The sequence below is a fragment of the Vicia villosa genome, linkage group LG4, assembly GCF_029867415.1.
Source record: "Vicia villosa cultivar HV-30 ecotype Madison, WI linkage group LG4, Vvil1.0, whole genome shotgun sequence".
NCBI lineage: Eukaryota > Viridiplantae > Streptophyta > Magnoliopsida > Fabales > Fabaceae > Vicia > Vicia villosa.
The window spans coordinates 154,177,726-154,198,939 of record NC_081183.1 but is presented as its reverse complement, the minus strand read 5'-3'; the positions used below and the strand labels follow the sequence as shown (position 1 = coordinate 154,198,939).

Here is a 21,214-nt window from a genome sequence, read left to right as displayed (position 1 = left end):
CGTCAGTGTAGCCTTGAGCAATTGACCTATTTTGTGTTGGTATCTTCTGCTCGGGTCTGTGGTGCTGCTGTGTTTCGCTGACTTCCTATTGTGTTGTGTTGGTTTTTGGCTACTGTATTGATGATCTCGAAGCGTAACTCCATTGTATGGAGAAGCACGTGGCATGACGTCTGCCGTTTTGGTGTATAGAGGTGTTATTCTTAAGCCTGTGTTCCAAGTATCAGAGTTGTCATTGGGTGTAGTCTTGTTCCTATACTTAAGGCTGGGATTAATTGTTATTATGTAATGGCAGCTCTGGTGTATCAATCATTCATTTGGTCTGTATACGTTTTTGGCCTGGTGCTGGTAACACTGATGTAACTATGCATTTCTTGTGCTTTTCAATTTTAATACATTGCTTTTGGCTTCTGTTAAAAAAAAACAAATTTTCTACAATGTCATCTATCACAACTGCTAAGCTTATCATTCATCACAGGAGTAAGAAATTAACAAAAGAGTCAATTTAAATAAGTTAAAAGATTTGTGCATATTCATAAGAAGAATTTAATTTGTGTGCAGAGATAAAATTAAATCCCCAAATCTTTCTACATCACTCTAGCTTCTCATATTAATCACTGAATACCATTCTCTCTATTTTTTGTTTAATAAATAAAACAAGTTATCAGAAGGTTCATTTACCAACTAATGATTATCAATGGCGAGAATCAGGTCAAAAATCGCATTCGCAGCAGTAAAGTAATCTCAATAACTAATCAAAACCTCAGGTTAAGGTTAAACCACCTGTTTCCTAGATTGCTCCATTCAAAATATTATTCACTTCGTGTTCAACCGTTCTGGCCAATTCAACGGCGGTTCCAACGTAAGTATGAGGCGTTAACTTTAACAGATAGGTCTTTGCATTTTGTGGTATATCTAAGCCTTCAATGAAGTCTCTTAAACTTTCTTTGGTAATTGCTTTCCCTCTAGTCAGCTCTTTTAACTTTTCATAAGGCTCGGGAACACTGTATCTTCGCATAACCTATAGAAAAACAAGCTATATCATTGAAAAGTCTTATAAGTAGTACGCAACCACAACAAGCACTGCAATGTTCGGTCAAGTTACAAATATATTTTAGGCATTCGATGTAAAATAAAAAAATATTAAACCAGATAATTGATTAAAAACAAAAGCATATACATACCGTTTGTATTGGTTCAGCAAGTACCTCCCAGCACTGGTTCAAATCTTCGCTCAAGCGAGCTTCGTTGACCTAAGTTGTGGATTATAATATTTACAAGAAAGTTCAATGAATAAACAAAAAGAATGATATTTTTTCTTTAGATTAAATATAAAAACGAGAGAAATTTGCACTGTGCAAATAGGCGGTGACTGCAACTTAGTACATAATGAATCTAACAGAAAAGTAACACAAATTCTATGTTGGATTGTATACCTGAAGCTTCCCAATTCCTTGAAGCGTGCTTTTATATGCAAGAAGAGAATAACCAAAATTGACACCCATGTTCCTTAAGACAGTTGAATCAGTCAAATCCCTCTGCATAACAAAAAAGCACAAACTACAAATTATCACTTCTATGAGCTATTGTAAGATTGGAACATTAGGACAAAATAATGACAATTTTAGCTGGTTAGAGTTAAGAAGGGATCATTGCAATGAATATTTTTTTATTAATTTCAATAAGAAAAGTTTGATTTTTTAATTCTTTTAGAGCAATTCAATTTTAAATTTTGTTTGCATCAGCTACTCACACACAGTTAGACTATCACCTGCAATAAATTACACCAAAAGTTCAATACATTATAATAGCTCAGGTAATGCTTTGACGCATGCACACATGACTAAACAAAATTAGTCTAACCATTTTCTAAAAGATGTAATTGTAAAATCTTTTCAGTACCATAGTTTAGAATAATGCCAATACAAAGATGATAATGATCAAAATAAAACAAAGAACATTAACTTGCCTGCCAACGTGAAATCGGTAACTTCATGCTTAGATGAGAAAAACCTCCATTAGCCACGCCTAAATTTCCTTCGCTGTTCTCAAAATCAATGGGATTCACTTTGTGAGGCATAGTTGATGACCCAATCTCCCCAGCCTTAGTTGTCTGCAAAACAAGTTTTGAAAATGAAAACCGATTGATGTTTGTTTTTTTTTTAAAAGTCACCGTTCTTTGGCCATAGATAATGTATTAGAAAACTCACCTGCTTAAAGTAGCCCAAAGATATATAGCCCCATACATCTCTATCAAAGTCGATTAATATATTGTTGAATTGGATAAATGAATGAAAAATCTTCGCCATGTAGTCATGAGTTTCAATCTACCAATCAAGATGGATAATAGAATCAAATGATTATGATCTCCTAGTGCTAACGTCAAATATATATGTACTCAAGATATAACTATCATAAATAAAGGAGTTTCATTAACAAAGTGGCAACGGATGTAAAACAATGCATATACACGAAGGAAGTCTTTAACATTTATGTTGCTGCTAACAGCCTCAAGATTTAGTTTCTTTAAATGCATAAAAATAGACTAAACTGGAATAGAAACAAGAATTGATAACAAACCTGGGCAACATAAGGATTAAAACTTAATCCAAGAGAGAGTATAAACTCCTGTGCAATATCAGGCCACTTAACATCAGGGTATGCAGAAAGATGCGCGTTGTAATTTCCAACTGCACCGGCAAATTTCCCCAAAATCGCAACTTGAGACAGTTCCTTCCTTTCTCTACTTAGCCTCACAGCAAATATCGCCATTTCCTTCCCTAAAGTAGTCGGTGAAGCTGGCTGAAGGATATCACAGAAAAAACTATTAAGTTCAACAATATACAAGCAATATAACAAACAAACAAACAACAAAAATATCACCAAGTCCCGGCTAGTTGCTCTGAGTCGGCATTATGTGCAATATCGCAAAATCAAAATCCACAACAATGCATTGATTTTCAAATAGTTTTCAAATAGTCTAATAATGCAAAAATCAGCTTACCTGTCCATGAGTGCGAGAAAGCATAGAGATATGAGCATTATCTTTGGCCATTGTACACAAAGCTTTGATTATTTTATCCATGGCAGGAAACATAACAGAATTCATGGCTTCTTTCAACATCAAGGCATGAGCAAGGTTATTTATATCCTCAGAAGTGCATGCAAAGTGAAAAAATTCAAGCACCTGTTAAAAAAAACTTTGTTCAAAATTACACAATCCAATAAGAAAAAAAAAAAAAATAAAGTGAACCACAATTCACAACCTTAGCAATTTCAGCATTTGACTGGCACTTTTGTTTCAAGAAATACTCTACAGCTTTAACATCGTGATTTGTAATCTTCTCAAATCTTTTAATCTCGTTAACATCAGTTTCGCCAAAGTCGTCAATCAAACCTTGTAAGAAAGACTTAGCATCTTCACTAAAAGCAGGAACTTCAGTGATTTCACTGATCTCAGAAAGCTTCAGCAACCATTTAATCTAAACAATATAAACACAGCCATAAATTTAGAAGAGTAATGTAAACAAAAGGGGTAAAAAAAATAGAAGAATAAAACATGGGTGTACCTCAACAATGACCCTATAGTAATTGAGTCCATATTCACCCATGATAGGAGCCAAGTCTTTAACTTTTTCCCTGTAACGGCCGTCTAATGGGGATAAAGCTGTGATGGTAGATAGTTCGAAGTCGGCGGAATTGAGGCGGGACATGTTGGTGGCGGCGGTGAGGGAATTGGAGATGGTGTGAGAGGGAAAAAGGAAGGAAACATGGGAGGAAGGAAAAGGGAGAGGATTGGTTTTGAGGGGATTGAAGAGGGTTGGAATGTGGGTAGCGTTAGAGAGTGCCATGAGTGAGATTGTCAAGTTCTGAAGATACTCAAAGCTAAAAGATGTGAGAGAGAATCTATATACCAAGGTACTAAAAACCAGAACGAAACTGATCTGTGTCCGGTCCGGTTCAAAGAAACATAAGAACCGCACTGTTGAAAACCGGAGAACAAACCGGTGGTTCAACCGGTTCACCTGTTAGGCAACATTCTGGATTTTTAGAAAAACCAACAAAATTTGCAAATTAGGTTTTAGCGTGAATAGAAGTACAAATTGATTCACAAATCCATTGCTAGAAGAAGGAGAAGAATCGAGGGAAAAGTTACACAAATAACATTCAACTCATCTGATTCAGAAGGAAAATCAATTAAAAGTTACACACATAAATTAATGTTATTGTTTAATTTGGTGAAAGTTGTAAGTAAATGTTTTATTAACTTTTTTATTAAAGAGAAACAAACAGAATAAAGAGTGTTTCAAAAAGAAAAGAAAGAAATAAAAGAGAATGAGAGTAGAAAGCTACTTAAATTTTCGATAACTCATTTATGCACTTGTTTGAATTAGGGTTATGAATTACGCAATTTTTTTTAATAGACCTGATGTCTTTTTAGGAATATGTATGTAGTGAAAATTCCCAAAATAATTCTATATTTCGAAAGTACCTCTGAATACATTATTTTTGAAAGAAAAAAAAATTTTATTTCGAATGTGTATACGCGGAGCCATTTTTTTTTAGAAAAAATGTGACTTCAGATATGCATATCCAAAGTCACATTTTTTTAAAAATGAATGCCTTCGGAGATATATATCTGAAATATTCTAATTTTTAGTCTTGAGATTTTTCAGATATGCATATCCGAAAGAACTCAATACTTATTAAAAAATTAAAATCAAAGTGAATCAATACAATCGATGGGTTTCAGTTGGTTGGGTGAGTATGGAGGTTCTAATCTATACGAATGGGTTGAAAAGGTTATGATATGCAGTGATGGTGATATTGTGAATCGGTGTTTGCTGCTTATGTTTGTGAAATCACCAGGTATTCAGAGCAAAAAGAGTTGTTTATGCCTTGATGATATTTCGGAAGTGCATTTCCGAAATATCCTAAGTGGTGATTTTGGAAGTGCATCTTCGAATGCACCTTTTTTTTTAAAATAATAGTTATTTTGGATGTGTACATCCGAAATCACTTTTTTTTCTAGAAAAATGTACATTCGAAGATGCACTTCCGAAATATAAATGCATTAATCGAATTTCGCTACGGGTTGCTAAGAAGCAATGTTTTAAAAATCGGACCGGTCATCGAACCGGTGAGCGTCCTGGGTTACTGGTTCATTGGTCGAACCACTGGGTCATTGGTCGAACCGCATGACTAAATCGGATAAAACCGGATAACTCGGTTGAATAAACCGTTCTCTATAACAAAACTATATGATTATTAAACCGGTCGAACCGGATGAGTCGATCTCAAAAAAAAATATTTATTTTTCTCCTTCATGTTCACAAAGCAAAATAGCATAGATACTGATTAACAATTATAGTAATTACCTTCATGCTTCAACTCTTGTGAAACTCTAATATCCAATTTGCAAAACATATGGTAATAATTTCTTTCATATAGCATAAACAAAAAGAGTAAATTAGATCAATGTGCTAAGGCGTTCAAAATTTGTAATTACTTTCATGAATGTCAATGTTGTAGTAGTCACTGCATTAGACTGTTGGAAGGAGATTGGAAAGCTCATTTAAAATTCATCAAAACTAGACTTTATAAATCAAACACTCTTAACCAAAAATATGATTAATCATGAAACAATACAGTATTGAAGGGATTAGCTATAATAAAGAGTAGTAGAAATAAAGAGGTTGTCTAAACAAGTTTTAATCCCCATCCATTATCCAGCAAGTTTAGAAAATAAATAAATAAAAATAGGTGATATTCAATTCAAGTCACAACTTACAATAAGCTAAGTCATATACCATAAATAAAAGTATGTATCAAAACAGAGGTGTTGGTGTATTCTATTCCATATCACAGATATCTTGTTTGTTTTTTCTCTCACCTTTTTTGAGTTACTTTTTCATCATCATCAAAGTGGGTTACAAAATTGCAACAAATCTATCACTTTTCTCTACTTTGATTTTCCTAGTCCTTACGTTTGATTTTGTAACCTCTTTATGTGAACCAAAACAAAGCATAATGCACAGACAAACTCATTCATTTCAAGTAAAGATGATTAAATAAAGGGAATTGGAATCACAAACCTGGAGAAGAATCGGAATAGCGGGTTGAATCACGGTGGTGGGTAGCTCGCTTTTTTGCAGTCTTTTACGAATAGGGTTTGTGCAGTATCAAGAACAAGAACCGGAAGGGACGAACCAAAATACCATTTTCTTTATTTTTTTATTTTAAAAAAAATAAAAAACAAAAGACAAACATTTAAACCGCCGGTTTTTTAAAACCGCCGGTGGTTTTTACCGGTTTAAACCGGTTTTGACTGGTTTTGACCGGTTCAATTGCACATCCGATCCAACAAATGAACCAGACCGGTTACCTATCCGGTTCCCGGTTCGACCGGCCGGTCCGGTTGGGTTTTTAAAACACTGCTAAAAAGTCATGGCGTCTATAGAGGGTTAGAAGTAGTACACTGACACGATATAATAATTTTAGACTGTCATCTAATTGGGATCCATCAATCAGCTATGTCACATAATTTTTTTAAAAATAACAATATAATCTGCCATTTAATATAATCGTTATTTTTTAAACAATTTTACATTGTCAGTGTATATCCTTTTTTCTCTAAATTTTAACTTAAAAGTATTAACTATTAACACGTGATTAAAATTTATTTTTTTATTGATATTTAATTTAAAAGATCAACAAAAATATATATTTTTTAAAAAATATATTTTTTATTTTACTTTTGTTAGATATAGTATTTATAAATTTAAAAAACAATTATTTTTAAATATTACCGATTGAATTTCGGTTGAATCTCAGTCATATTTTAAAACTTTAAATCTTTCTCTATACTTGTTTAATTAATGTCCAATCTGATTTTAATTGATTTGAAAATTTTAAGATTACTTGTTACTAATATAATAGTTAATTAGATGTAAAATTAACAAACGAAATTATACAAATGAATAAAACAATTTAATTTTAGAGTATAATTAAAAATTAAAAAGAGAGGTGTATATTTTGAGATATTTAAAAAGAATAGTAACAAAATACTAAAAAAAAATACATTTAGCATGCCATAAGCTATTTTTTAATAGGCAACAATTCTTCCTATTAAAATGTGAATAAGGGATACTCATATCCAACAAACAAAACTAGATACTCTTTCTATATTAGTTCAAGGGAGAGGTAAATAATTTTAGAAGAGACTTTCTTTTTTCACCTCTGTATTTCTTTAAAGGCATGTGATGAAATTACTTTTTTGTCTTTAAATTTCAGAGGTGCATATCTGAACGCACCACATTTTGTTATTTTAGATGTGTTTTCAAAAATGTATCTCCGAATTTATTTATTTTTTCAAATCAAAGGTGTTTCAGATATGCATCTCTGATTAAACCTATTCTTTTAATTTTTGAATTTTTCGGAGATGTATCTCCGAATTAGGGTATATAATTTAACTCACACCAGAATCCCCTTCATTTTGTCTCTTTCCAAACTTCAAACACCCAAAAACTCTTAAATCTTTACATTTCCAAACTTCATTTTTAATAATTTTTACTCATTGCAACTCATTTCAACACATTTGAGTAAGTTTTTGTAAATTCTTTTTTTAACTTTGCAAGTGTATAATAATTTGTTTAGGATGATTTAAATTTAGTAGGTTGAGTTGTATATTGTAAAATGTTGCTTGTTTGATGTAAAAAAATGTGAGGAAAAAAATACATTTTTGGGAGATTTTCGTATGAGCTCCAAAACTGGTTGTTGCAGGTAGTTTCAGATGTGCATCTCCGGAAACACGTTTGAGAGGTTTCAAATATGCATCTCTGATAATATGTCTGCGTGTTGTTTTTTAATAACTTTTACAAACCAGTTTATCATGATTATTCTTTTCTCAGGATAAATGGCTGAGAATTCGAATAAAGTTAGACTCGGTAGGCCAATCCAAACTGTTTTCGCTCGGCGCGAGAGAGCTGAGCAGGCTGCAAGGGGTCGAGAACGCGGTCGGCTACTGCGAGAGGAAGTGGAGGAACCAGCCACTTTTGTTTCCAAAAGTTGTCTATCCCGTGTGTCCTCATCTAGGGATAATGAGAATGCACTGAAAAAGGTACCGAAGGGGTTCATGTTCCTGCATTCGATGAGGTTCGTGTTCCGGCACTCGCGCATGTTGCCCCGGGTTACCCAGGAGGGCCCTCTAACACTTCACTCTTGATATATTATTCTGATCATGTCGCCCGACATGTTTCCACTAGAGAGGTATATTTTCTCTTACACTTTTTTATTATTGTTTTACTTTTTTATTACACTTTTTATTACACATCCCTATTTTTACTTTACAAGAACGGACGATACTACATTCCGTGAACCACACTCGTAAAATATTTACTTTGCATCATTCTACTACAAATTAGTTCAAGGAGGTCATTATTATCTCCAGACTATCTGGACTTTGTTGTTCCGGTTACAACACCATTAGCCACGAAATGCATGTGGCATTCGTAGAGAGATGACACAAGAAGACGTTGTCTTTCCACTTTTTAGTTGGAGAGATGACGATCACTCTTGATGACGCCGCCTGCTTGCTACACCTTACTATTTGAGGGAGGCTCCTTAACCACTCTCGCATCACTCGTGATATTGCCATTGAGTGGATGGTTGAGTATTTAGGTGCTCAACTAGAAATGACAGTGGAGCAGTGTTCCTCAACTAATGGTGCACATGCGAAGTTCTCATTCTTGTAGGACCTTTAAAACAACCATCTCACTGCGGTAGCTGATTCCGAGAATGAGGGGGATAACCTCCTTGTTCAGTATCACTGTTAGTGTGCTTTGAGGTGTTACTTCATGTACTTGGTTGGCACGTCCCTTTTTGTGGACAAAAGTGCTAACTACGTGGATGTAACATACCTTTGGTACTTTATGGATTTGGACGCGGTGAGTGAGTGGAACTAGGGAACCGAATTTTTGGTATACCTATACCAAAAGCTGAATGAAGCCTCTAACTGGAGGACGAGGTAGCTTACAGACTCTTGCACACTATTAAATTTATTTTACTATTAATAATTTTTGCTAATATGTCTCTTATTCGTTTTTCAGGGAAGGATCGGTTCTCACTTCCACTGCATTCATGGATATGTTCTTGATTTTGACCATACGGAGGAGATGCCGAGAGATGTCATGTGTCTCCTCCATAGAGGGAATCAAGCTGTCTTACCGTTTCGGGTGTATCTCGATCGTACTATTCATAATGACATCCTATGGAAACTGTTCGAGGATCACAGAGACATCATCTCATTTGACTTCATCTCTTTGTACTCTGGGTGGCTGGCATGTGGGACTGACATCATGGTCATGTATTTACCAAAGCGATGCATGCGGCAGTTTGGCTATGTCTAGACCATACCCAACATGATTCACCCTGTCACTTAAGATATTCCAAATTCAATTTTGTCTATTCTACGAACCGGCTTCAGCCATACTGCAAAAAGAATTTTCTGCAAAATCGTAAACTACTATTATAGATAGAAAAGACAACTTTACTATGATGGAGAAAAAATATTATGTCCAAGAAAAACGTCACCCCTTTGAAATAGATATTTTTTAGATTTGGTATAATTGATATGTAAGTTCTTTAAATTTCTCACTAAATTATAGAACAATTTCTTTTATCTTAAATATAAATAGTCTAAAATACTTTTTCTAGTAAAAAAAATCTTTCTTCCCATCTCTCTTTCTTCTTCCACTCTCTCCCTCTCCCCCTCTGTCTCTCTCCTGTATCTTTTTCTCTCCCACTCTCTCCTATCACCTTTTATGATGTCCCTTTTTTGTTAGACAATGGAGACAGGTGGTTTGATTGCATGTAGTGATCATATTTTTGTGACAAAATCTTCTCATTTTGACTAGAGATGAATTTATCAAACTTTTAATCTTGCTTTGTTGATAATGTGGCCCCATGTTGATAATGCCCTCTACTAATGATTCACGGCCCAAATATAAACATATCAAAGAAAATGAAAATACTGTCCAATGTTTTTAACTTTAGTAATGTCTAATCTTTCCTTTGATGTGAAACTTATTTCCTACTACCTAACTTTAGTATGAATTTGTTTTTGAAACTAAAATAAACTATAGTATGATATTCTATAAGGCTATGTTTGGGAGTTTGGAGGGGAAGGGAGGGGAGGGCTTTGAAAAATAGGAAGAATTGAATGAAAATGATAAAAAGATTTTGGGAATGAGGGTTTTGGAGGATTTGAGTTTATTTATAACATCAAAAACCCCATAAAATGGGGGAACTCAAAAATTGTATTGAATGAGGGTTTTGGAGGGTTTTGAAGGGCTTACCTAAATTTTCCAAATATCTTTTAGGTTGTTAAACTATTCTGAAAATTAAAAATTTAATAATGATTATGACTCTTTTATCATTCTAAACAAAATCATTTTTTCAAAAAATGTCAAATATTTTCCTATATTTTTTTAAAATTTCATTTTTGGAAGCCTTCCCCTCCCCTCCAAACTCCCAAACATAGCCTAAGAGTTTTTTTGGCATGGTTTGCAAGATATTTCCTTATAAAAGAAGCAATTATTTCTTTCTCCTGTAATGGGATTTTTATTTTATAACTAAAAATTGATTAGGTAGATTTGGTAATCCAAAATTAAAGATTACAAACTATCTTTTACGTGTGGGCAATGCATTTGCAAATTGTGGAGGCCAACTAATTACAATATATATGCAATAGATTAATGTATAAAATCCAAAAAAAATAATATAGCATTCACACACATCATTGTAATAATACATCATTCAAAAACACACCTTCATATTTATTTTTTGTTTATAATAATTATACTAAGCACTCACTGCAAGCCCTCATTAACCTTTTAAGATAATAAATTAAAAAGGAAAAGGAGCTCTCTCACATGGTCTATTTTGTCAACAAATGTGATTCAAATAGTTGAAATATTAAAAGAAAGATCTTTTGGAAGGAGCTTTTCCAACAGCTCTCATGAGGTTGCAAATCTCAAGAATCCTGGCTATTTTGGTACCTCTTTTAGCCTCTGAAGATGCTCTCCTCTCTTGTGCTTTCCTATGAGCTCTTGCTACCTCATTTTGCATTTTCTCTAATGCTTTTGCTCTTTTCTCCTCCAGCTTCCTCTGCACAAATCATGCATTAAATTTTTTGGTTCATAATGGACAGACACTCACCTTGACACAGACACGGACACACCTTCGATCAAACACACCGATGCTATAGAGACCACTTACATAAACACTGAGACCGACATGTTGACACAGACACCGAATACACCTTCAATCAAATGTGTCGGTGCTTGATCATTTACATAAACACTTAATGACAAGAAGAAAACTAATAATTTAATTAGTTGTTCACAAATTGATTGAATCAATGATCAACTAATTTCTAGAGTTTTTTTTATAGTTGATATTAATAATTTAAACCGGCCAGCATCATATCTCCAAAAAATTCATACAAACTAATCATGATTATGAATCCACTAACCATAAACAACGTAAAAAAAATCAAAAACTTAGCACCAAATAACAAGATATTCATGAAAAAAATACCTCAACTTTCTTCATCCATGAATTAGCTTTCTGAACCTGCTCATTCTCCCAACCATTGATTACAGCATCTTCCCTTTTGAATCTGTTATTAATCTTAGCAACTTTAGCATTCTGCCATGCTGATATCTTGGATTCAACCTCTTCTTTCTTCACCCTCTGAACTGAAACTTCACTCTGATGACCATTGATGGTTCCTGAAGATGATGATGAAGGAAGCATCTCCAAAAGGTTGTTATCACTATCAGCCACAATTGCCAAAGGGTTGGTTTCTTCCATCAATTCATCTTCTCTAATCCTCAACAAGTTTTGAAAGCTTCTAGTGTTATTGTTGTTGTAGTAGCTTTCTCTTTCATTGCTACTTCTAGTAGTATTAGTATTAGTATTACTCATCATTGGACTTAGGTTGCTATGGTCAATACTTGACCCTGCTTGAACCAAAGCACTGAATTCTCTACTTATACTTGTGAAATTCTCAGTGGAAGCAACTTCTGTATTAGGTATGGAAAATAAAGATGATTGGTGACTGTGTGGTTGTCTTGTATGAGGAGGGTGAGGTGGGGTTAAAGCATGGATTTCTCTTATTTCTTCATCTCCTTCTTCATAATCATCATGTTCTCTGCTATGGCTTGTTGAAGGTATTTGATTATTCGACATGAGAGGGTTGTTTGTTGCTTTTGTGGGATGGGATGGGTTGTGTTTGTAGTGGAAGAGAGAAAGTGAAGTCAAGGGGAAAAAGAATGGTCAGCTGTTATCAAGTCAAAGATCTTTCTAAAGAAAATGGACTAGAATTTAAAAAGATAAGAAATCTAGTAAAGGTGTAAATCACAGGAAAAAAAAGGTCTAGTTTATAAATGCTTACATTGCAAAATAGTAGGTTATTTATAACCATTTTATTTTGATAAATTGAAAAGATATAGAGGTAAGAAAATAGATCTTCTGCATCTTTTTGGTCCAGCCTTTCCTCATGCTCTCATCCAATGGTTGAAATTACATAAAAAAACTAATAAACAAAAAGTACAGTTTTGAAAAGAGTGAAAAATTATAGATGAAGGGGTGTGATGAGAGCAGAAGAGAATTGGTTGGAGAGGATCCAGGTCCTAAAGGTAACAATCTTAGATTTTCTGAAAATAATACACCTAGATCCAAGAAGATATAGGCACCAAAGGTAAAACCTTATTATTTTGCAGGTATGCTTTACCACTAAACTTTAAGAAAACTATCAATGGATTTGTGCAATGCAAGAGTATATTTTCAAATATACAGATTTTACAAAGTATTTGATTTAAGAATGAACAATGATGACACATATGAATCACATTGATCAAAACAAGTGTTTTTGAGAATATCTCAAAATTTATGATCCTTAGTGATTAATTGAATGAATATAAAAATAAGGCCAAGTAGGCGTGCAACACACAAAGCCCAAAAATAAGACATGCTGAAAATGGGCCAGCAACCGATTGGCACTATAGTCCAATCGTTTGGAGCATTTAGAAAATAAAAATCCGAACGTTGGAGCTGCCCACAACGAATAATTGGATAAGCATTAAATACAATGGTCATGTGTAAGAGATAAATCACAAAAAATTAAAGGCACCAATCGGTTGACACAATCGATTTGACATAGTTTATAAATAGAAGTATTTTTCTTTTCATTCTCATCTCATCATATCCTAACTTGTGCATTGCATTAGAAATACCTTTAATCTGTAAATCATCAATCATCGCCTCAAATGGCCTAAAAAAGAATTTGTTTCTCTCAACCATCATCATCATCATCATCATCATACTTTTAAGAAGATTTCTCCAATCAAGCTCAAGAAAACAACTTTAATCGATACTATGTTGATTAAGAATTGCATATATCTTACTACCTAGATGAAGATCTCTTCAAGAACTGCTCTTTAATGGACATTTTCTACTTCGCCAACTTGTTTGTGTTTGAAAAAAATCAAGATATGTACCCTGAGTTAGTAAGAATGTTTTATGCAAACCTTTCATACAATGATGACATCATAAACTTTGAAGTCAAGAAACACCCGATCACTTTGTCTCTTGAAGATTTTTCTCAAATATGAAACCTACCTTTCATAGAACAAAACTATGATCAAACTGATTCCGAAGGTATTGAATTTAACATTGACATTCATGCTCATACCCTTCTCTCTGATTCTTTTTATGGAATCCCATCTCCCTTCAATATCGGTCTTATACACCCTGATTGTAGACTAATTCATTATACAATGAGTCATGTCATTTCTCAAGGAAAAGTAACTTTAACACCCTCAACAAGTCAGGCATCCCCGAAATTTGGTTCTTGGAGAACCAAGTTGAGAAAATTGGGCAGATTTTGTACTTAACCGCATGTTAGATGGTAAAAATAAAAATATCACTCTTCCCTGTGCTAAACTTGTAACAATTTTTTCCCTACACCGATTATGATTTCAGAGAAGAATGTATAGTAGTCATGCACACAGAGATAGGGAAACAGCTATAAGAAAATGAGATATGTTATTCAAGGAAGAGAACTCGTTCCAATGCCACCAAGAAAAGGAAAACAACAAAGAAACAATGACCTTCCTCCATCATCCTTAAACACTCTCGATGACATCCGCGATGAGAAAAGGGTAATGAATACAAAGATTGACAAGAACATCAAAATAATGGATAAAAGAAACCTAATCTACATAATGGCTTCAAGTGAGGATGATGATGATATGAACTAAGTGTTTCTTAGTTTCTTAGCTTTCGTTGTTTTAATTTCTTATTTCCATCTCTTGCAATTTCTTTTGTACTTTCAATGCCGTAAAATTTCTCTTTTGTAATTTGAATTCCAAGTAATTTTCAATTAATAAATGATTTTTTTTCTTTATATGTCTTAAATGCCCATGTTTGCATATTTATTTTATTGCAATGCATCTTTATCCGCCTTTTAATTTCAACAAAGGGGGATAAGTATACTCTTAAAGGGAGTAGAGTATACTCTTTATTTTATTAAGGAGGAGTTTAATTACTTCAAACACATATTTTATTTCTTTTACCACCTCCAGTGAGAGATGCATTGTTATCATAAAAAAAGGAAGAATATAGAACCTTGTTTTAAAGGTGGTATGCATTAAACAAGAACACCAATTTTTTATGATGACAACTAATGATGGCGACTAAGGTTTCATAAAGGACTTGACTATATGATAACGACAAACAAATAGAAAGTAACTCAAGCCTCATTCTAAAGTAAGCTCAAGCAAGTATATAATAATAAAGCATCTCACAAATATTTGACGTTTTTGAGAGCCTGCCTCGACGCGTCTGAGTGAACATATTATAAAGCATGAGATCATTCTCATAAAAGTACATGGATAAAGCGCACACACACATATATAAACTCGTTTTCAAACTTATTTTTCTCAAGAAAATATTTTGAAAAATGCTTTGAAGTCATGTCAGATGAGTTAGAAACTGTCAAATAGCTCTAGCCAAATTTTGTCTTTGCCAATCGATTGACACATTAACCTAATCGATTAAATTACTTTAAAATTGAGCCCTAATCGATTAGGACAACATCTTAATGATGGATAATGGATAAATATCCTTCCTTTCCATTTTGAGTTTGATACTCGATTAAATTATGGTAACCAATTGATTGGCAAGTTTTAAAAAACGTTAAAATCATTTCCCTTTTTGTGTCAGTCTCTAGATTAGAAATAGAGGTCCCTTCCCATTCTTTTTCATCATCCATAATCGTGTTTTCATTTCACATTTCTCACGCTCTCTCTAAAATTTCTCTTTGTGTACTTTCTCACACTAAAAATGTAGCCTAATTACTTTTTTCAAGAAAGTCTTTTTAAGAGTGATGAACTTTTAGTTTTGGAAGAATAGAATTGTAAAATTCACCAAGGGAATTTTGTTTACACCCTGGTTGAATGTTATCTACTTAGAGATTATGTTATTTGGATTTAAACCTAAGCCCGTAAAAAGCAACGGTTTGGGGATTGTGTGATTCTTTCTCCATTTTGGTTCGAGATCAACCCGCTAGTAAAATCTCTTAGATTATTGGTTAGTCCGTGATAAAACCAAACTTAGGTTCAAGATCATCCCGATATTAAAATCTTGATAAGTTCGAGATTATCCCGTGGTAAAATCTCTCAGGTTCTTGGTTAACCTGTGATAAAACCAAGATTGGATTCATGAGCTAAGCCCGATATTAAAAGCTCTACAAGGTTCAAGATTAGCTCGTGGTAAAATATTTGTTAAAGAGCTTGAAGACTAACAACTCCAAGATTCTTCGTTTGTGGAAAGAGGAGTAACAACTCTGATCCACCGTTTGGAATGAAGATTCAGTACTTCACTCCTATGTTTATTGTTTTGTTGGAAGTTAGTCGTAAGCTTCATTTTTCCTTGTATAAGGGGGTTCATGAGTATAACCTATTAAAAGCTTTCAAAATTTATTGGATACTCTTAAAATCAATTCTTAGGGAGCATATCAAGATAATTTATTTATCTTTGTCATCAATCGTCATCCCAAGCCTCACCAGATCGATAATTTATTCTTAGGGAACAAGTTTTTCATCAACGTCTTTGGCATATAGTGACTCTTCAATTTGTCCCAAATGTTTTGCAGCGTCGTTAGGTCCACGATATGATACACTACCTCGTCTGAAACACATAGTTGAATCAATCCATCGACTTTCTCCTTCATCTCTACCCAATCTGTAACCTCTATGTCGATTGATTTCGTCTCACGCAACGTCTTATGTAAACTTTGTTAAGCCAACAAATTCTCAACCCTCATTTTCCATAATTCCAAGTAACATATCATGTCAAACATTGTCACTTTAAGTTTCAGATCATGCTTAGTTGTCATATGACACCAATTATTAGAACAACGACAATTATAGAAGATTAAAGAAACGAAAGTAATAGATATTAAATACAATCGATTTTGTTAATGCAATTCGACTAATAGTGTCTACATATGTAACTATAAAACAACTATAATTTCGTTTTATTTATGTGATGAGATTATAGATATATAATAATACGATTCTATTTTTAATAATACTCATGATGAATTGTGACTTGCACCTACCAATCGCCTCCGCATAATAAAAAGTTGAGTCTACATATATTTTGGTCAAATATAAAGACAGGGGAAGTCCTTCTCTTTCTTCGGTGTTTACATAAATATGAATCATACTCAATCATAGATAAAGTAGAAACATTAAAATTGAAATTAAGAAAGTAAAAATGGTTCGGACCCAACACTTGAAGAAACTCTAGGAAATGGACATTATCTTGTAAAGTAATTTGTCAGATAATTTTAATATCATTGAAATTGAAGGAAATTTAAAAAGAGAAGACAATGAGGTGGGTCATACATTACATACATATCCAACAACTACTACTAAACAAATTTAGGTGCGCAGTGCATCAAGGGAATTTCAGGTGTATTTTTGTGTGTCAAAGTTAATAATAAATGAAAATAGTCATTTAATTGAATCCTCCCATTAATTTTAATTGGTTTGTTGCCCAGTACAACAACAGAAATATTCTAAATCAAAATCTTTAATGACTCACGAGTGTGGAGGATTGGCTCAAAAATCTAACTACAGACAAAAAAGTGTGTAAAGAGCTTATCTTTGTAGGTCCACGTAGTTTTGTAATAGAAAGTGTGACAAATTTTGAGATATTTGGAATTCTTTGTTTTATTACCTTTCGGAAGAAACGCGTATACACCAACTTTTATCTTTTTTTATTCTAATATTATGTTAAATGAAAATATAAAAGTTTCGGAGTAAAGTTCCGAACCACAATAGAATTCAAAATAAAATTAGAAAATTTCTTTACCCACCTCCCTATGGGTGGTCATCTCCTGCGAAAAACCAAAACTACCCCTGCTTCGGAAGTTCATTTCCGAAAGCGTGTTTTTTTAAAATAACTGACTTACTTCGGAAGTTCATTTCCGAAACAATTATTTCGGAAGTTCACTTCCGAAATACTGCGATTTCTGCAGATTTATCAAAACACTCCCCCTCCCCCAATCATTTACCCTAAATCAAAACAAAAAGTGGCAGAGGCGAAAATTTGTGCAAACAGAATTCCAAAGCTGCATCAAGGCTCCAATCACACTGCTAAACAACATTCAAAAGCCCTCAATCCTAACACTTTGTAAGTTTTGAAATTTTTAGATCTATTATTCAAATGCATGTTATTTAGGGTTTTAATTGCATAAATGATATATGGTTAGGTTGTTAGTAGTATTTAGGTTGTTTAGAAGCATTTTGATTTGGTTTGAAGTTTGGTTTAGGGGTCTGCCATGGAAGTTGCAGAAAACTCCATCGCAGGGGTGTTTCGGAAGTTCATTTACGAAAACACCTCCATCCCAGTTTTCGGAAATGAACTTCCGAAATGTATCAGAAGTTCAAATTTTTTTGTTTTTTATTTTGTCTCGCATATTAATCGATTTCAATTGTTTACAGGAACATGTCTTCTAGAGAGGGCGCTAAGGGGGGAAGAAAGGATTCTTCAAAGAAAGAGGTGAAAGAGGTGAAGGAGGTGAAGGAGAAGAAGAAGGTTTCGACCGGCTCTACTTCTCGTTCCCAGGGGGCTCGGGGCCCGGATGCTCAAGCTCAATCTTCAGGCGTGAGAGTCGTGATCAACGCTGATGGTTCTGAGACTGAGTGGGATGAGGATTGGTATAATTATCTTCATTCGGAGGAGTTCGCTCGTCGGGAAGAATAACGTGTTTTTTTTTGTTTGATGTGTATTTTGTAACGCTCGTCGGGCAGAATAACATGTTTTTGTTTTGTTTTGTTCTGATTTCGGATTGTATCGCACAGTGTATTTGTATTGGATTTATCATGTTAGTTTTTGGAAGTGGTAACCGGGGTCGGAACATATGACAGATGAGGTGGATGTTTGGAGGAAGTAGAACTGGAGATACGTCCACCACGAGACAAAGTAGCCAATCAATGTAAGCTATAGTTTATGATTATCATCTGGGGAGGTCATTTCTAAAAAATCAAGATTAAAAATAATAAGATTTTTTTTCCAATTTTTTGTAATGACGTCCCCTGATGATAATGATAAATTATAGCTTACATTGATTGGCTCCTTTGTCTCGCGGTGGACGTACCTCCGGGTCTTCTTCCTCCGGACATCCACCTCCTCCGTCATATGTTTCGGCTCCGGTTACACCTCCTCCGTCATTTGTTACTTTCAGTTGTACGTATTTTTATTAAAATAATAAATAAACCTTTTGAAATTTGGAAGCCTTTTTTTCTCCCCACCACTCTCTCATCCCCACCTACCCGTGTTTAACAATATGTAACTTTAATTTTATGTAATATTATCGTTGTAATTTTCACCCGATTAAATAAAGCGAATTGTTCATTTTCTTCTGTCCAGACCTATTTTCGGAAGTGCATTTCCGAATTCCTCCAAGGGGGGTGCGCTCGGAGATGAACTTCCGAAACACCACATTTTCTGAAAAGTGACTTTATTTCGGAGATGCATCTCCGAAATCAATATTTTATATTAAAAAAAACACGTTTTCGGAAGTTCATTTCCGAAAACACCTTTTTTCCAAAAAAAAGTACCGTTTCGGAAATGAACTTCCGAAACAAGGGGTATTGTGGTAAATTCACCGGAGGTGGCCAAGAAGGTTGGGAGGTGGGTGAAGAAATTCTCTAAAATTATAGTATTTGAGTCGGATATTTTTTCAGTTCGGGCAAGAACCGACCAAATCAATGAAATTTATGTCGTACGTGAATAAATTGAGTTATTTCATAAATAAGTTATTTTTTCAAATATTTATGCATTTTTTCCCGATCAATCCAACCCAAACCAACCCGTTGTTTCCCGGTTCGGTTCGATTTAGGCTTTATCGCAAAAACATGCAAATCCAATCTAAACAAATCCATTTAATTTTAATCGGTTTGTGTATCAGACTCTCTCAAAATCGACTCAAACCGGCCCGCGAACACCTTTAAATCTAGATATTTGCGCTTCACAAAAAATAATTAGGATTAAAAACAATTTTTGAAAAAAAACTAACGATCAGTAAAAAAAAAAAGAGGTTTGTTGTTTGTATAAGGTAGTTATAAGTCTTTTGTTTTATTTGTGTTAAATTGACATAGAGTATTTAATAATTCTGTTAAAAATAACTGAAGTAATGAATTTGCTATTGATATTTGTGTTTATGTTGATCTTAAGTTTGATAGAAATTTATAATCTTCAACTGTTGGAGCCAATCTTGATTGCACAAGATTTAATCACTTTCTTGATTGATTCTAGTTTTTCGTTTTTTACTTTTCACTTGAGTGATTCCATACTTTGAAGAGAGAAGAGATAATTTGATAGAGAGAAAAAAGAGGTGAAGAATGTATTAATTATACTAAATACATAGTTTCTCTCTATATGTGGATATATACAAACAATATGTACCTTCCTATTTATAATAAGATTACTTGGACATTAAGTAATTCTCAAAATAATTCCCTCCGACTTATTTCAACATTTATTCGACTTTTTAACTAATTTCGACAAGTTGTATTCGACTCTCTGTCGAATACACATAGCTTCGTCTACTACTTGTTATATTTGACTTTCTATCGAATACACACAACTTGACTACTTCAAGTAGTGTTCGACTCTATCAGCTACATACAACTCCGACTTCGTCAAATCTAGCATTTACAAACATGCTTAACACAAAGAATCATATAATTAACACACCACCTATTTCATTGTGTCTAAACTATCTATATTCATCATAGTTGTCAATCTCTTGAACAATTCCACATGCACAACCTTTGTCATGATGTCTGCAATCCGATTCTCAGTTCTGCAATGTTCCAAGTTTAGCTTTCCATTTGTTATTTGCTCTCTAAGATAATGGAATCTGATTTCGCCATATTTGCTTCTTCCATGTGCTATCGGATTCTTGGCCAAATTGATAGTAGACAAGTTGTCAATCTTCATGATCATTGCTCCATGATTTTCATCTGCAATCTCCTCGATCAAATTCACCATCCATGTTGTTTGACATGCACAAAGGGAGGCAACTATGCACTCAGCCTCACATGATGGTAGAGCTACAACTGGTTCTTATCTTGAGCTCCAAGCAATTGGTGCACCACCTAGCATAAACACATAACCAGTTGTGGATTTCTATCCTCAACTTCACCACACAAACTTGAGTCACTGTATGCCACTAGTTTGCATTCCTTTCCTTTATCTGCTGCAGGAAACAAAAATGACATAGTCTTACCTGATATGATCCAACAGTTATTCCAAACATTGGATTGCATACCTTCACCAATTTCCCAGAACGTGGCCTCCTTCATGACGGGACAGATTTTAACCATGTGCTTCCAAAGACTTGATTAAGCAAACATTATTCATATCAATCAAATTCCTAAAACCCAACCCTCCCATATGTTTGGGTTGCATTAGTTCACTCAACTTGACTACATGAATGTGTTTCTGAGTCTCTGAATCTCCCTAAAGAAATTCTCTCTGCAGCTTAGTCTCCTTGACGCATGCCTTTGGTAACGAACACGTCATCATGGTATAAGTCGGAATCGCCTCAATGACCAACTTCGTCAACGTTGCTCTA

At 34.0% G+C, this 21,214-nt stretch overlaps 2 protein-coding genes across 4 annotated transcripts; both read right to left on the bottom strand.

Moving 5' to 3' along the window:
• Positions 1-485: 485 nt before the first annotated feature.
• On the bottom strand, positions 486-6,224 carry LOC131595577 (uncharacterized). 3 transcript variants are annotated; one of them, XM_058867960.1, is made up of 10 exons: positions 6,093-6,224; positions 3,567-4,037; positions 3,264-3,479; positions 3,002-3,184; positions 2,578-2,799; positions 2,208-2,324; positions 1,967-2,110; positions 1,434-1,535; positions 1,182-1,250; positions 486-1,018 (listed from the first exon to the last, which is right to left on the bottom strand). In XM_058867960.1, exons 2-10 carry the CDS (start codon positions 3,846-3,848, stop codon positions 788-790), a joined length of 1,566 nt encoding a protein of 521 aa, XP_058723943.1. In that variant the 5' UTR covers positions 3,849-4,037; positions 6,093-6,224; the 3' UTR covers positions 486-787. The 3 variants fall into 3 exon arrangements, with proteins under 3 accessions (XP_058723943.1, XP_058723942.1, XP_058723941.1); XM_058867959.1 differs by having other exon boundaries at positions 3,567-4,022; positions 6,093-6,223; XM_058867958.1 differs by lacking the exon at positions 6,093-6,224 and adding an exon at positions 5,376-5,420 and having other exon boundaries at positions 3,567-4,022.
• Positions 6,225-10,756: 4,532 nt separating this feature from the next.
• On the bottom strand, positions 10,757-12,410 carry LOC131600003 (remorin 4.2-like). Its single transcript, XM_058872238.1, has 2 exons — positions 11,596-12,410; positions 10,757-11,163 (listed from the first exon to the last, which is right to left on the bottom strand). Exons 1-2 carry the CDS (start codon positions 12,247-12,249, stop codon positions 10,972-10,974), a joined length of 846 nt encoding a protein of 281 aa, XP_058728221.1. The 5' UTR covers positions 12,250-12,410; the 3' UTR covers positions 10,757-10,971.
• Between the last annotated feature and the right edge of the window lie 8,804 nt (positions 12,411-21,214).

What these genes read in the sequence shown, in the direction of transcription:
- LOC131600003 (XM_058872238.1), bottom strand. Translation starts at nt 12,249, where the DNA reads ATGTCGAATAATCAAATACCTTCAACAAGCCATAGCAGAGAACATGAT. An exon ending in CATGGATGAAGAAAGTTGAG is followed by an intron (nt 11,164 to 11,595) that starts GTATTTTTTTCA and finishes TGATTTGTGCAG; the next exon opens with AGGAAGCTGGAGGAGAAAAG.
- LOC131595577 (XM_058867958.1), bottom strand. An exon ending in CAAATGCTGAAATTGCTAAG is followed by an intron (nt 3,185 to 3,263) that starts GTTGTGAATTGT and finishes TTTTTTTAACAG; the next exon opens with GTGCTTGAATTTTTTCACTT. An exon ending in TTGCTGAACCAATACAAACG is followed by an intron (nt 1,019 to 1,181) that starts GTATGTATATGC and finishes GTTTTTCTATAG; the next exon opens with GTTATGCGAAGATACAGTGT.